Below are 15,992 nucleotides of genomic sequence, written 5' to 3'. Positions count from 1 at the left end.
TTGTAGAATGGAAGGAACCCTACTGTTGGTGGAATCTGGGTTAAGATACCAGCCACTGCAATGTAGTCTAGTGGTTCAAAGAACAATCCTATGCCTGTTAACAGGGCTCTAAAGATCCATCAAAGTAATCAGGTATCTAATTAAAGCCTTAACTGGTGATATCACTATTAAGAAGAAAGGGGTGTGTAACGGATTTGCCTTCCTTACAAGGTTGGTGTACAGGCAGTAACAGGCCTATTTTGGAAAAGCTAATGAGATCAGGAGGAGGAGAGATCAATCAGATTCACAGCTGGAAGTACAGTCTGATTGGCTGATGAAATTGGAGGGAGTTGCTTAGCAACTGGAGATGGGTGGGGCCAGAGGGCAAGAAAGAGCTTGTGCAGTCAGAGCTCTGTCAGTTTTGAGTTGGGAGTGTGGAGATTGAAGAGTGAGTTTTAGGAAATTTGAAGGGGAAGAAAGGAAGGAGGAGTTTGGGAATAGTTATTAGAAAGATACCTCTTTGAGGAAAAGTTATTAAAGTCTTCAGGGAGAAAGAGTAAGGAATATAGTAGGCCTCTATAGTGTTAGAATGCTGGTGTGGAAAGAGGACTGAAAAGGTTTAAAACAACCTGTTTGTATTCCTGTGTGTGGAACATTGCTTTTAAGAAACTCAAGATATAAAACCATTCTCTGTAAAAGTAAAGCCTGACAGTTTATTGAAACCACTATGCATCTTTAGTGTTCAAGAACAAAATATACATCATATTCTTGTTTTATTTCACCTTTCACAGTTAAGGCTACAAGATGAGTTTGTGTGTCTTCTTGAACATTCTAGCAAAGAGGTGGCCTATGAATCAATAAATGGTGTCAGCAGAAGAAACTTTAATAATTAATTGGTGGCAGCAAAGAAATACATAATATACAGTAGTAGCATCCCACTGTCCTGTCCTGTGTGTGTGTGTGTCCTTGTCTCTCTCAGCCTTGCTGGCCTGTCATTTTTATTGCATTTTATACATGCATTTTAGGGCGGAAATGAGTAGAACATAGAAAAAATGGCACCAAAATGACAACTGATTACAGAAGTCTTTGAATGGCTATTTCCTGTTTCAAGAAAGGCTTTTTCTGAACTAAAACAGGCTTGTCCATACCAAAATTTCATAAAAATGACAAATCAAGTTCTGGGAGCACAACTTCTTCTGGGAACAAAAAAGAAGAAACAAGGGGCAGCCTTTCAAAATCTAGGGGAGACCAAAGACAATGACTCATAGGAGATGTAATTCCTGACTTATGGGAATCACACAACCTCCTCAGAGGATAGAATGCTTGTGGGACTATTCCAGATTAGTTTCAGCTTTCTTTGATGTCAGGTGTTGCCAGAGCAAGTTGAAGGCATATCTGCATAGCACCACCCCCATGTGCAAATACAATTCACAGTTAAGGCTACAAGAAGAGTATACAAGCTTCCTTTTGATCTTGTTCCAAGTGTAATTTCAGATATTTTATATTTTTCTTCTCTCTCTGTAATGGAGGCATTTTTGGAGGTGTTTTTTTTTTTACTCAAGAATAAACAGCTGTTGTGGAAGAAAATGACAAAAATTGCAGAGCAGTTTAGAAACTAACTGGTTCAAGAGTCAAGTAAGTCTGAGTAAACTGACTGCTGTCCTGCAGCCCTCACAGTTTAGGGAGAACCATTTCGAATCCTGAATCAATGAGCTTTAGTGCCTCACCCAACTACAAATTCCTGGATTCCAGAGGATGTTGACATGGCAATTAAATTGGATGCAAAGCATGATAATCAATTAGTGCAACAAAGATCCTGAACTCCACCCTTCTCAAAACCTGGGACTCAAGGCAGCTATAATTTTCTTATATGTATTTCATAAAGTTGTTTTTTCATATCCAGTCATGTGTTCCATTTTTCTCTTCACACGAGTTTGTCATGTCAAGGCCCTTATCTATAGATTCAGCATGTACTTGCAAAGCACAGTCACTGGAAGGGGGATCAATATCTTATCGGATTTTGCAAAAGGGCAGGTCAAATGAGTAAGCTAAAAATGTACTAAAGCAGAGAAAGCTACAAAAGCTATTGCATTGCCTTCAATAATGTATGTTTCCTTGACCCTTGAAAACTAACAGAAGGGAATGAAGTAAATAATAGACTGAATATGTCTGGTTAGGTATTACAAAATTAATACAACTCTGTCTGCTTCATGTCTGTGGCAAACTTTTAAAAATAGCACTTTAGAAATGCAGGAAATGTGTACAAAGGTTTGAAAAATAAGAGCATTTTAACCTTAACAAGTTATTGGCACAGACAGGCTTAAGTTTGTCAGATGAATTCTGAAGAGCTTTCTGAAAGTTCCTAATATTCTCATATCCTGAGCCTAAATACTATAGTATATATTTGCATCTGAAGCAATAGTGGGTCCAAATTCCTGGAGAAGAACCAGAGAAGGCAAAGAGGAGACATGATAGCCATGTATAAATACGTGAGGAGAAGTCATAGGTAGGAGGGAGCAAGCTTGTTTTCTGCTGCCCTGGAGACTAGGACATGGAACAATGGCTTCCAACTCCAGGAAAGGAGATTCCACCTGAACATTAGGAAGAACTTCCTAACTGTGAGAACTGTTCAGCAGTGGAACTCTTTCCCCCAAAGTGTGGTAGAGGCTCCTTCTTTGGAGGCTTTTAAACAGAGGCTGGATGGCCACCTGTCAGGGATGCTTTGAATGTGATTTTCCTGCCTCTAGGCAAGGCGTTGGACTGGATGGCCACGAGGTCCCTTCCAACTGTGATTCTATTCCTATTTTTTGCATCAGCAGCTGAACTGCCTGATGAAGGAAATTGCAAATACTGCAACATGGATAGATGCAACATCTAGGGACTGAGACATGAATCGGGTTAGTTGAGAAGTCCGATTATGCATAGTGCCTCTACTGAATGCAGCTCTTCTTCTCCATAGCTTCCTGAATTTTCTTGTTCTCCAATTCAGGCAACCTCTTCTGAAAACTACCTTGATGTGGTCTGCTGGGTTCTTACCTTCATGCCTCATTCACCTCCAGGTTATCTGCCTGGTCTCCCACTCCTGTTTTTCCAACTAAAGTTTTCCTGAACTAATCTTTATATTAAAAAAAGAGGCACCTGCATTTACATGCTTCATGTTTAATACAGTGTGTAATTTAAAAATCCGAATTGCTTGATGCCATTCTGATTTTTAAAAGAAATAGGGCTCTTTCTTTTATTTTGATCCTACTTCTTGGATAACCAAGCTCCATATTCAACTGACAGTCGAACTACAGTAATACAGGATATACAGGACATGGCCTTTTCAGTATAGGCACTTTATGGAGAACTCTTCCCCTGAAAATCCTGTTGGAGCATGCAAGGAATTGGTGAGTGTGTGTCAACTGTAAAATAAGATGCATGAAGCTGATTGGTCGAGGGAACAGGCTGAGTCTGGGACTTTTGGTTATTGTTACATTTTTTTTCAGGCTTGAGCTATGCAAGTGTAGAGAAAAGAAGACCAAGACAGAGTTTGGAGTGTACTCTTGATTCATGAGCTGCTGAAGGAGTTTATCCACATGGACAAAGAAAGACTATAAAAGGACTTTATGTGAGTTGATGCAATTGATCACATTGTACATATGTTGTACATATGTTGTTCTGAACTAAGAAGTGTAATCTACTTGTTCTTTACTGTTCACCTGTGTGGCATATATTTCTATCTCTGGCAAGGCAGTATGTTGGATGATCAAATGTGAACTACACATAGTTTATTTTACATTAGGCCACATATCATGCCAGGATATTCAAAGAAAAGCTGCTGAGATTCTGGGAGTTGCAGTTGCAGTTCAAAAATGCAACTTTTCCAAAACTCTTCCATATATCCATTTGCCCTTTTCTTACAGCTCAATACCAACAGATCTCAAACAACATTTTCATCAAATTTAGAATCTTATCAGGAAACACAGCAGAAATGTACAAGTTCTGGTCTGAACTGTTCCTAAACCGTAGCCTTCCTTTTAAAAAAAATATTTTTATTATTTTATCATAGTTATTACATTTGTTATACATTTGTTTTACAGCAGTTACATATTATTCAATACGCCTAACATACTTTGACATCTAGTATTATTATTCTGCTTAAACATATTTTCTATTCCTCACCGCTGTGCTCCCCTCCCCCCATCTCAAGCCACAACCTTTACATGTCGCCTGTCCAAAATCTCAATTCTTCTTGTGGCGGTAACTTTCCTTCTTTATTTTTTAATCCTTCCCTTTGAAAAATATTAATGAACCTCTTTCTCAGCTCATTTCTCTGCTCTTACTCAGACTTATCAATTTACAATGCAGTGCAACTCTTTCTCTGAGCAGTGGAGCCACGCAGAGTCAATTCTCCACCTCTTCCCGTCCTGTGTGTATTTTCTATCATAACAGGATCCTCTGTACATACATTTTTGTCTCTGTTTAAAATACTCATTACAAGTTGAAGCCACCTAAAAGACAAGTAAAAAGGGGACTGTGCAGTAATTTGCTCTCTAAAAATGTCCTAGGGCAAGTTTAACAGTGGGGAGGCAGGATGCCCCGCAGAGGGAAATTTCAAAGGATCAAAAAGTTACAACACTTTTCATACAAGGAAAGGCTAAGGTTCTGAAGCTTTTAAATTTAAAAGATTATTTAGGGATGACATGGTAGATTTTTTTAAAACCAAAACGCTGTGATTAGTGTGCAGCTAGGTACATATTTCTCCCACTTTTACACTTCGCAATGCCAAATTTGTAGGGCTAGAATGAAATAACACCCCTGACAATTAATCACTCCATTTTTGAAATGAGAAAAATAGAGTGGATTTCATCATTTGGAGGGAGCAGAATGGTTTGAAGCTTGCAGAGTCTTACAACTGGCAGTGACACTCGTTTTTACCTTCACCACTGTCTCTGGCATTAGAGTACCCCTGGGACATTCTATCATGACCCAAGTGTCCAGGGACACGTTGGGGACAAGAATGACAGCCACCAGCTGGAAACAACTGAGAAACTCTGTCCCATTGTCACTACATGAGGCAATAAAGCAAAGTAAGGTAAGAAAAAAGACATGGCTTCCAGCTGATTTGGATCCTATTCTGCTTGATTTTGCAAAAGTAAAAAAATCTGCTAATGTACAAGAAATACAGATTTTCTCAGGCACATACCTATTCTGTAAGCTAATGAAATGCTAAGAAGTACAGGACTGGTATTGTTTACAGGAAATTGTTGGTGTCAGAAGTGTTCTGTTAATCAGATTTCTTTCAGATTTTGGAATACTTGCATATGTATATTGCGATATCTTGGAGATGGGGCCCAAGTATAAACACATAATTGATTTATCTTTCATATATACCTTATTATATGCATAGCCTGAGTGCATATTTATATGCAATAGGTTAAATAATGTTGCACATGAAAAAAAGGTTGGAGACCCACTGGGTGACCTAACACTCTTTCAGCTTTGTTGATGTGTGCCTTTAAGTCATTCCCAACTTATAGTGATCGTAAGGTGGATCTGTCGCAGGGTTTCCTTGGCAAGATTTATTCACAGGGAGTTTGCCTTATTATTATTCCCTTTATTTATACCTCACTTTATGTCTACTGAAGGAGACTCAGCTTTCCCTCGAGATTGAGAAAATTGAGGTCACTCACTAGGTTTCCACGGCTGAGAGGGGATTTGAACCCTTGTCTCCAGAGTCATCGACCAACTCTCATACTACTGCCCCATGCTTGTCCTCATAAGACACTGTAAGGCACTTTCAGCGTTAGTGGGAGGCAATGGAAAACCTCCCCTGAATAAACCTTGGCAAGAAACCTTCTGATAGGCTCTCCGTAATTCATAGTTGATTTCAAGTCACATAACAACAACAAAAATGCCCAAACGAAACATACCAAGTTCCTTCATCCTTTCCTGTTAGAATTCATTTTCCATACTACTAATCAACAATTTTTCAGACCAACCATGCTCTCATTTTACATCTAAGAGTAATACCAAGACTAAGAGGACTTAAAGTGTATGACTATATAAAAGAAAAGTTAACATTTTGAAGTGGAAAAAGGGAGGGATTGTGAGGCAGATCCAGTTTTAGCAGACAAATATACACATATGCGAATTGTTTTGAAGTTCAAGAAGCAATGCTCTTGTTCCACTGGAAAATCAGGCAGAAAAGGAGAGCTGATGAAGCTTTGAAAAAATATTGTTTAGAAACACAAAGGTATGCATGCTTCCTATTTGCTGTATCTTAATTCTTTTTCATCTTTTGGTTATGGGCCATTTTCCCTAAAAGTGGAAGAGAACTCTTTTGTTCAGCATTTTGTTTTTTGTTCATGGCTTCTTCCCTCCCTGAAGTTGCAATCCCAGTCTTGTCACGTCAGAAATTTTACCATATTCCATATCAGCTGATAGCAAAGTGATCATGACTTCAGGTGGGAAAGATAAGCAGCTTGAAATTATGAAGTCATTGCAAACATGTAGTCCTTTAAAATGCAAATAACACGAGCAGCAAAAAATAAGAAAGAAAGAATATATATGCACAGACTACAGATAACAGCAAGACTAAAAATAACAAAACCTCAGGATAGATTTTTCTGGAGCTAAAACATCACTTCCTGCCTATCTGCCTTCTGGAGTTAAGACAGGCAGCTTACACATTGCCAAAATGAGGACAAAGGGACAGTGGTTTGCATAAAATTTGCTTTTGCAGTGTGTGTGTGTGTGTGTGTGTGTGTGTGTGTGTGTGTATACACACATACACTTTAACTGGAAGTGAAATAGTGGTCAAGACTGTGACCACAGAAAATTGGATTATGAAGATGTTAGACTGAGCAGAAATGGACAAGTTATCCTGTCTAATAAAGGAGAAGTCTTTTTAAATTGTTGGGATCCCTTTGTAACTTGGATGGGACAGCCTTCCAAATCTTACAGTCTCTCAATTCAATTCCAGAACTGTCCTCTGTAAAATAAAACATAATCATCCAACCGACTATCCATATCCAAAGCTTGAAAACATTACTCCTAATATCCCCTAACCAAGTATAGGTTATACTTGGTTGGGGGAGTTTTCAAGTTCTAGATCAGGGAACTTTCCAAGTTCTAGATCAGTGGTTCCCAACCTATGGTCTGTGGGCCACCAGTGGTCTGCAAGAATGAAAATATGATCCGTGGCCTCACCATTACTACACCGTTGCACTCGAAACAAAGCGGCAATGAGAGTGACTGGTCTCACAAAACCCTTTTATAGTGCCGGGGCAACAGGGATGTTAGAAGGGGAGAGGCTGATTACCCACCACAGATTACTACTACTACATCAGCTCGAGATTACGTTTTTCTGTGGGCAAGCAGATGGTGACTACTGGGTGGGGTATGCTCTGTATCAGAAATTAGAGCTGATGTGGTCTATCCAATGCAATTTTCTGAATCAGCATCCCAAATGATCAAACCAAATCTAAAGTTGACCAAAAACTGATTCATAACCCTTTCGGTACTAATGGTGGAGAATGGTCTCTGGTCAAAGAAAGGTTGGGAACCACTGTTCTAGATAACACCCAGTCATCAACAGCAATGCCGATACCCAAGTATTTTCTTTCTATAAGCTATAATGCAATATATTTGTTACACCATATTAACAGAATATTGTTTATTATGGAAATGATTGTTCCACCATTTCAAAAGACACTTTGATTGAACATGGCACTATACACCAAATGGTCAAGCCATTTGGATGGAGACATGAAAGAAAGCTTAGCCAAGAGCGGTTGGTGTCCTTAAAGGTCAAAAGAAGCCCTTTTACATTCTGCAACCAGTGACACATCTGCAATACCATAGTGCCCATCTGGTTGCAATAAGACTATGGTGAAAGGGATTATGGAAATGATTTTCATGGAAGAACTATGCATGACCTTGACTTCATATGCATAAACCCAATAATAAAAAGCGGAAGCAGACTGCTGATCTGAAAATAAATCGTTTGAATAAACAATGAAGCATGCAACCATATGAGGAACATAGGAAGCGGCTTTATACTAAATCAGACTATTTGCTCATTTAACCCAATGATAGACAGTGTATGAGTCACCTAATGATTTCTCACTCATAGCTATGATGGCTAGGACTGCTAGAAGGTACATTTCAACAACATTTGGAGGACCACTTTGTCCATCCGATTTAGTCCAATGTTGAAAATGACACAACAACAGCTATACGCATTCTGTGCATAAATTCTGTTTCTCTAACCTGAAATAGTCATTCACGCTTGGATTCTATGCATAATCAATTAATGCCCTTCATTCATGCATTTTACCTTTGTGAACTTAGTGTAAACATAACAAATAATACACCCATTTTATTTTAGTGCTTTAAAAAAAATACCAGGATTTTAACAAGGAGCTTGCGGCTCACTGTTCAAATAGGGCTTACTGTTCAAATGCACATCTCAATATAAAATCACATGTGGCTTCCTGGCAACCCAAAAAATCAAATCAAGAAACCATCTTCCAGTTTACAAAAATATATATATATCTCACACACAACCTACCAAACAAACAAAAAACCCCACTTTTCCTGTCTGGTCACCTAGTAGAGCTTCATTGACGTAATGGAAAACCATGAGAGCTCATTTTAAGAGTGAGGCTTCAGATTCTAAAGTGACTACAGTTAGGTACAGTAATTTGAGAAGGTAAAAATCTCCCATTTCTTTCTTTCTGTCACACAGCATAAAAACATAAAGGAATCCAGCAGAATCTCTGAAATTAACGGGGAAGAAGAGATTCTTAGCATAAACCTTTGTGGACTGAGTCTACTACATCAGATATAACTCATATAAGTGGGTTGAGTTTACAAAGATTTGTGCTAGAAATGTTTTCTTCTCAGTTAATCTCAACACGCATGCTTATTCCACCAAGCAATCACCATGTGTGGTATATTTCAACGATCCCCTAATATTAAATAAACATTGTTTAAATATTTATCTCCTGTTCTGCATCCCAGGACTTCAAGACAGCATCATCAATTCTTGAAACAATGTAAAACAGGAAAAGTAATGTTAACAGAATGGAGACATAACAACCTGACAAGTTAAAACAGTTGTAACCTTGTGGAAACATTGAAAGACTATTCAAAACTATCTATATGCTCAGATTTGGATTGCTACCATTATAGGACATTTTACCTCTCAATGTAGGTCACAGTACGCCACAGTAATATGAGGTGGGGTGAAATGAGTTTTCCCAGCAACAATATATTATTATAAACAATCTAAATTATAATTTAAACTAGAGCAAAATGGTCTAAGTATTTGAAAGACCGCATCTCCGTATACAAACCAACACAACTGCTGCGTTCAGCAGAGGAGGCCCCACCCCTGTCTTAGGCGCGGCTGGTGGAAACAAGAGAAAGGGCCTTCTCCGTGATAGCTCCCCACCTCTGGAACTCCTTCCCTAAAAAGTTAAAAATGGCCTCTCTCCTCTCCTTCAAAAAGCTATTAAAACACATCTATGCAACTTAGCTTATGGAGAGGAGGAGAATTAAGTACATTTATTTGAACCTTACCTAGCTGCTAGCAGCCCCCCTGGTAACCTGCTGTTTTCTACCTCTCCCCCAACAATTTTAGCCTAATTTTAGAGAATTTAAATGATATTTTAAGGATGTAATGTGTTAGTAATTATGTGGATTACGTATGTCTTGTTCATTTATGCTGGTTTATAATTTATTGAGTTGTTCTTGATTTGTTTACTGATTTGTTTATATATTACCTTTGGCATTGAATGATTCCCATTGTATATTTTGTTGTGAGCTACCCTGAGTCACTTCAGGGAGATAGGGAGGGCTATAAATAAAATTTAATTTCATCATTTAATTTTATTTGATATTGAATGACAAAAAAGATTCAGTAAAGTTTAAAAATTTCACTCCTCCTGGTGAAAATGAAATCTACTTTTGTTTACAGATCAACCCAACAACCTGCATCTTCTTGATGGCATGTCTATGGGGACTGTCACAATGCACACTCCTACTTCAAATTTTACACCACTACGCTTCTCACTCAGATTTTTACAAAAATACCATTATCTAGTCTAATAGGATTGATTTCTATTCCCCCTTAAAGCATTCATTTCCAATTTGTTTTCTTAATGCCATCTCATCTATCTTCCTAATGACCTGGTTAAAAACAGTGTGAGAACAAATCCTTTGCTTTTCACATCTTTAAAAAGTTACATATTGCATACGTGTGTCTACTTTCTGGCACAGAATTGACTTTTCTTCCTCTTCTATTCTTACTCTAACTTCCACCAGAAAGTGCAGAGGCAATAATATGCATATTTCTCATGATATCTTTAATATCCCCCACTTGTGGTAACTCCTTGCTATCCATCATTTCAAATGAAATGTGCTTCTTCCCCTTACCTTCAATGAATTATTGGAAAGTTGGTCAAACCAAATCTGATGAACTGAAAACTGGAAGTATTTAAGCAGCATTTCAAAGCCCAAGACATAACTATCAACAGAGATTGTTGTGAGTTTTCCGGGTTGTATGGCCATGTTCAAGAAGCATTATTTCCTGACATTTTGCATGCATCTATGGCACACATCCTCAGAGGTTGTAAGGTATGTTGGAAACTAGGAAAATGGGGTTTATATTTCTGAAAACTCACAACAACCCAGTGATTCCAACCATGAAAGCCTTCGACAATATCAACAGAGATTTTCCCAGATACTGTGACAAAAACAATCCCCTTCATTTCCAAAAACAAACAAACTGCACCTTTGTCATTTCCATTGCCTGTCACATGGGGGCTTGTGCTGGGCTTTGTAGGATCACAAAAAAATGTTGACAAATAAAGGTTATCATAGAGTCCCCTTTGTCATACAACCTCTTCATTCAGTGCATTAATTGCAAGTCAACAATTGTTTGCATATTAACAGTCAAAACACATTTGCTCTAAAGCAGAGGTCGGTGGACTTCAATCCTGATGGCACTCCATATTTTTGCTGCATGTACTAGAATCTGATATTTATCATCAAGATGCAAAATGGTGATAAGGGTGCAGAATTAAGGAAGAGGGTGACTCTAAATATAAGGAAAGCCCAAGGATTTATTTCTAGCACCAGAACTGAGCTCTTGATCTTTTTACACACAAAGGAGTCACACCTGGTTTCCCTCTTCCCCCGCCAAAGCTTTCTTCATTAGTGCAGTCTAATTTCGGAGCAGAGGTGGGCAGGCTTTTAGCTGTTGCTGCTATTTAACCTTGAGAATCAGAAACATTAAGATCTACCAGTAGATTCTGGTTTGCCCACTTGTTCTCTAACTGATGGGCTTGTCCTTGAGCTGAACATTTCATTTAATAAACCTCATCCAAGGGGCGAAAAAAAGAGGGCTGTTCTTTCCTTTCAGAACAAAAGGACACACAGATAAAAATCAGCTGCTGCAATGCTACACTGTCAAACTTCCACATTCTGGAAATTAACTCTCACCCAGCCCTGATTAGGTTCCCCCTCTAGTGACTGAAATCTGCATTTTTAAAAAACAGCCAAGAGCAGCGACTGACAAATTGTACCAGCAGTCTTCTAGATACATCCTGTTAAGTGCAGCCATTACCTGCCTCTTTCTAGGCAAAACATCTGTTGCATTTAACTTATAAGCCACAGTGAGAAGTCGTATGGTGTATTTTGATCAAACCCATCAGCAAGAAAAATCACATCACTGATTACTTTCAAAAGCATAACCATGTTATGCCTGGCATTGCAAAAACAACCATTCCTTAAAGAGGCGCCTTAAAGACTAACAAATGTATGCATTTGGATGCCACCTTTCTCCCTGATTGGGACCCAGTGCATCCTACGAACATCATGCTGCAAGGCACTTCTTGACCTATAATAAGACATCGAAGATCTCAAATAAGGAACTGGCAGAGGGATCTGACCTTATCTTTATTGTCTGCATGAGTAGTGACCTGGAAAATAAATAATTAGTTCAACTCTACCTGCTATGCTACAGGCCATGGTGACAGATGGCAAGAAAGAGGTTCTGTAACCACCAATTTGGCATAATCAGCCAACACAAAGAACCAACACAATCAGCCTGCTCCAGCTTTATCTAGTGGAATTATTTTAGAACATCACAGCAAATTTCTTTTAGGGGTGCCATTTATCTTAATGTTCCATTTGTCTCAGTGTTCTTACCTATAGTATCTGGACTGGAGGTATGTTGAACATACAGCTTTCGACACATGGCTAGCAGAACCAAAGTCTATGACCTTCACCCGGTATGGCTGCCGAGATGGATCTACCAACATGATGTTTTCCGGTTTGAGGTCTGCATGGATTAAGCCCAGACTTTTCAATTTCATTAAGGCCGTGGCTACTTGCTGCAGAATTGGCCTAATGTACTTAAGGGGCAGTGGGCTGAATTTGTTTTGCTTTAGGAAATCATAGAGGTTCTGTTCCAACATCTCAAAGACCAAGCAGGTGTGGTTCTTATGCTGGAAACATTCATAGGCGCGGACAAAGTTGTAATCATCTGCGCTTTCAGTGCTTAACCGGGCCAGTATGCTCACTTCAATTTGACCTTGCCGGGCATAAGAAGGATGGTTCTTAAGGATCTTAATGGCCACAATTTCATTGGTGCCACGTTTCCAGCATTTGACCACTTGCCCAAAGGTTCCCCGGCCAAGAAATTCTAATACTTCATATGTGTTGGTCATGGAACACAGCACTTCATGTTGTACCAGTTGATAATCCCCTTCACTGTTGGAGCCACTGTTTTTGGATGTAGCAGTGGACGTGGTTGTGGTGGCTACCGTGGCCCCACTAGCATTGTTCTGAATCATTGGCGGATGCTCTTCGATAATCTGAACGCTGCTTGTGTTCTCGATTTCCTCGCTCTTGCGCTTAAGTCCACATTTTTGGTATGTGTCCAAAAGGCTCACAGTGCTTCGACGCATCAGGTTGTGTGGTCCACCCAACGCTTGTCCAGATACTGCAACCACACCAGAGGTGCTGTTGGCGGATGTCACCACAATGTGCCCTGTGCTGGCTGGGAAGATGATGGTCTGCTCATAAGGGATGTTTGGGTTCGGGATCTGGAGAGAGGCGTTGATGGTGGCGGCTGCTTGAGCGGATTGCACGTTCTTACTCTGACTGTACACTTTGCTATGTGTGCCGTACCCAGTCATATCCCAGTTAGAACTCGGTTCCACTTTTAGTTTCTTCACGCTACAGAAGGCACTTGATTGAAGAGTGTGAGGGGAGAAAACTTGCACATGCGAGGCCATACCTGTGTCACAACACAAGAAAAGAACAATATTAAAACACATGGTAATCATATTTGTCTCTCCTCATTACAGCCAAGACAACACCATACTTTAAAAGCATCAAAAGTCAAAAGCAACAGAGCTAAAGTCCATTGTTTTAAAAAGACATTAAAGGTAAAATGGCAATAACATCCTGTCAGCCACAATATTTGGTCAGTTAATAGAAGTATGTAAAAAAAGATGGTAGAAGTCAGTTGAAGAAGGTTTCATAGAGTGGACACTCACTGAATCAGTGGGATGTTTCATTTACCAATTGATGTGATGGTTCTGCTTCAGTTGGGACTAGTAATTTAGGACTACATTCCCAACTAAGAAAAGGGTGACAGAGCTTTTCTTCTACTTAGGAACATAATCCAAAAACTCTGATCAGGCAGACTAGGTGCTTAGTGTGCTAGTTTATATCTGCTTTAAGAAAGAAAACTGGGAAATTAATTATTTCTGTTAGGGCGGCCTTCATACAACATGAAGGATCATGAGCAAGAATATTTATTGGCACTTCAGAGCAAAACTAGATATGATGCTGAAGATCCATGACTATATTTTCTATCCTTTTCATTTTAAAAAAAACTGAACTGGAGAAGAATTTGGATTGCAATTCTTGACTTGGGCAGATAGCAGTTTTCCATTTGTGGCGTTTTCTGGGTGCAAATTGCTCAATTTCCCCAAATGTCCATTTGCTCAAAAATGAATTGAAAGCACAGGTCATGCAGCTAGTTTTTGTCAAATTTTAGTCTTTGGGAATTTGAGAGTCATGCAACACTAAGTCAACTTCAGTCCAATGGACTTGATTCATAGTTGTCCTAGCAAAGTCATCATGAGCAATGGGCACCAATTTGAAAATGACTCACCCATTTGTCCCAGAAATCTGGGAGAGGTAAATTGTTAGAGTTGGGTGCTAGTGGGACAACGCATCACAAACTGCTAAGTGAAACTATCTTCCAGGTCAGATGATGCTTTGAGCTGAAGGACACAACTCACAGAACAGTATGTTGATAAGTAGTCTTCCTATTAAAGTGGCCAATGGGAATACCATTAAGGAGAGCAGCAAAAGTGAGTAATCTCTTCCTACTCCATGATTATTTATCCAGAGTATCTATCCAGCAAGGACTCATTATGCATGCCAAAGGCAATCTCCTTGTGCTTCCAGAGAACATGCTGATAGACCTCTCTTGATAGCTCTTTTATGAGGAATAAAAAAGAGAGAACGAAAGGATAATTACAGCAAATGCTCGTAAAATGTATTGCTTTGCTGCAGTTTATGTCTATTTGTGTATCAAATATGGGACTCTTTGGACACTGAGGGATGCCTTTTCCCAGAAATCTCTTGTTATTCCTCAGTGTGGAATATGAAATGGCCCCTGGTGCTTGGACTAAGCCAGAGGCAGCAATGACAGCTATACTGGAAATTACACACAATAAGGCAAGTTTCTTCCTGATTTGCATAATTCGTTGGCATGTAAATAATATAATTTGCATATCATTTTTATTAATAATATAATTTGCATATCACTTTTATTAATCTAACAGATGCAAAACAATATTTCTTCTACAGTCTTTGTCATTTTGAGATAATCAGCTTCTAATAGGGACACCTTAATTCTGCTTTGGGAAGTTTTGCAGTTTGGGAAGTTAAAGCAGTTTGCCTCAGTGTTACAGTTTGATGAGACACCTGCTGTCTTTGGCAGAGATGGCAAAAGACTTTTCAAAATACAAATCTCAGGATTCCATAGCATTGAGCTATGGCAGTTAAAGTAGTGTCAAACTGCACTAATTCCACAGTGTAGATGTACCTTGGGTCAAATGCACACACAGTCCTCATTCAGTGACTGCAACCTCAATATTTACATGTGTGAACCCGCCATTCAAGCTCAAAATTTATGCTTTCACCTGCTTTTGTGCCAAATGTGATATATTTTGGTTGAGGTGGTTGCCAGATTCATTACGATCAGCACTTAAATTTCTCTTATTCCCGATTCTATTTCAGTTCTTCATGGTTTTCCCCAGACATCAGCCACAAAAAGCAGCAGGCATTTATGCATTGCCTGATGCAGAAGGCATTTTAATTGGGATCTGTTGCATTGTTTATAATTTCCTATTTAAATTGTTTTAAATTGATGTTTTCATATGACAGTTCAGATCAATTCTAACTTTTGTATTAACCTTTGCTTTAATTTAATTTTTCTTTATCTCACACATGTGAGCTGTCTTGGTCCTCCTATACTGTGAAAAGGGTGGGATATAAATTAAATGGATAAATAAATATTACCTTTATATTAGTCACTGATGAGAGCTAAAATACAGAGCAGTGTTTGAGTGTGCGAAAAAAACAATGGGAAACTCAATACTGTAAATTCCATTTATTCTTTCCTCCCTTTCTTCTGCCAGCCATCCTCAACAGCTTTTCCCACTGATCACTATCACTTTAATTCACAAGCAAGGTAGATTTGTGCGTAACTGCAAAATCAATTCCAGTTTCTCATGGAACAAGTGAAGGAATGAACCCCAAGTCAGTGGTAGAGCGCATGTGCTTTGCTTGCAGAACATTCCTGATATATACCCTGACATCTCAGTGAATCCACCAAGTGATGACAAAAAAAAAACTTCTTTATAAGACCTTGGGAGAACTCTTACGTGCTCTCAAGAGGCCTGTCACCTTATGGCGACCCATGAATTTCACAGGGT

General features: G+C 39.0%; 1 protein-coding gene across 3 annotated transcripts in view; it reads right to left on the bottom strand.

Moving 5' to 3' along the window:
- HIPK2 (homeodomain interacting protein kinase 2) overlaps window positions 1-15,992 on the bottom strand; it is a 212,986-nt gene that overhangs the window by 118,897 nt on the left and 78,097 nt on the right. For all 3 annotated transcript variants that reach the window (XM_060776860.2, XM_060776861.2, XM_060776862.2), the window contains exon 2: window positions 12,181-13,273. In XM_060776860.2, the coding sequence (XP_060632843.2) occupies window positions 12,181-13,273 (1,093 nt within the window). The remainder of the gene's footprint in view (window positions 1-12,180; window positions 13,274-15,992) is intronic.

The sequence above is a fragment of the Anolis sagrei genome, chromosome 5 (genome assembly GCF_037176765.1).
Source record: "Anolis sagrei isolate rAnoSag1 chromosome 5, rAnoSag1.mat, whole genome shotgun sequence".
NCBI classification, from domain to species: Eukaryota; Metazoa; Chordata; class Lepidosauria; order Squamata; family Dactyloidae; genus Anolis; species Anolis sagrei.
The sequence above is the reverse complement of the archived record's forward strand: the minus strand, read 5'-3'. Positions and strand labels throughout refer to the sequence as shown.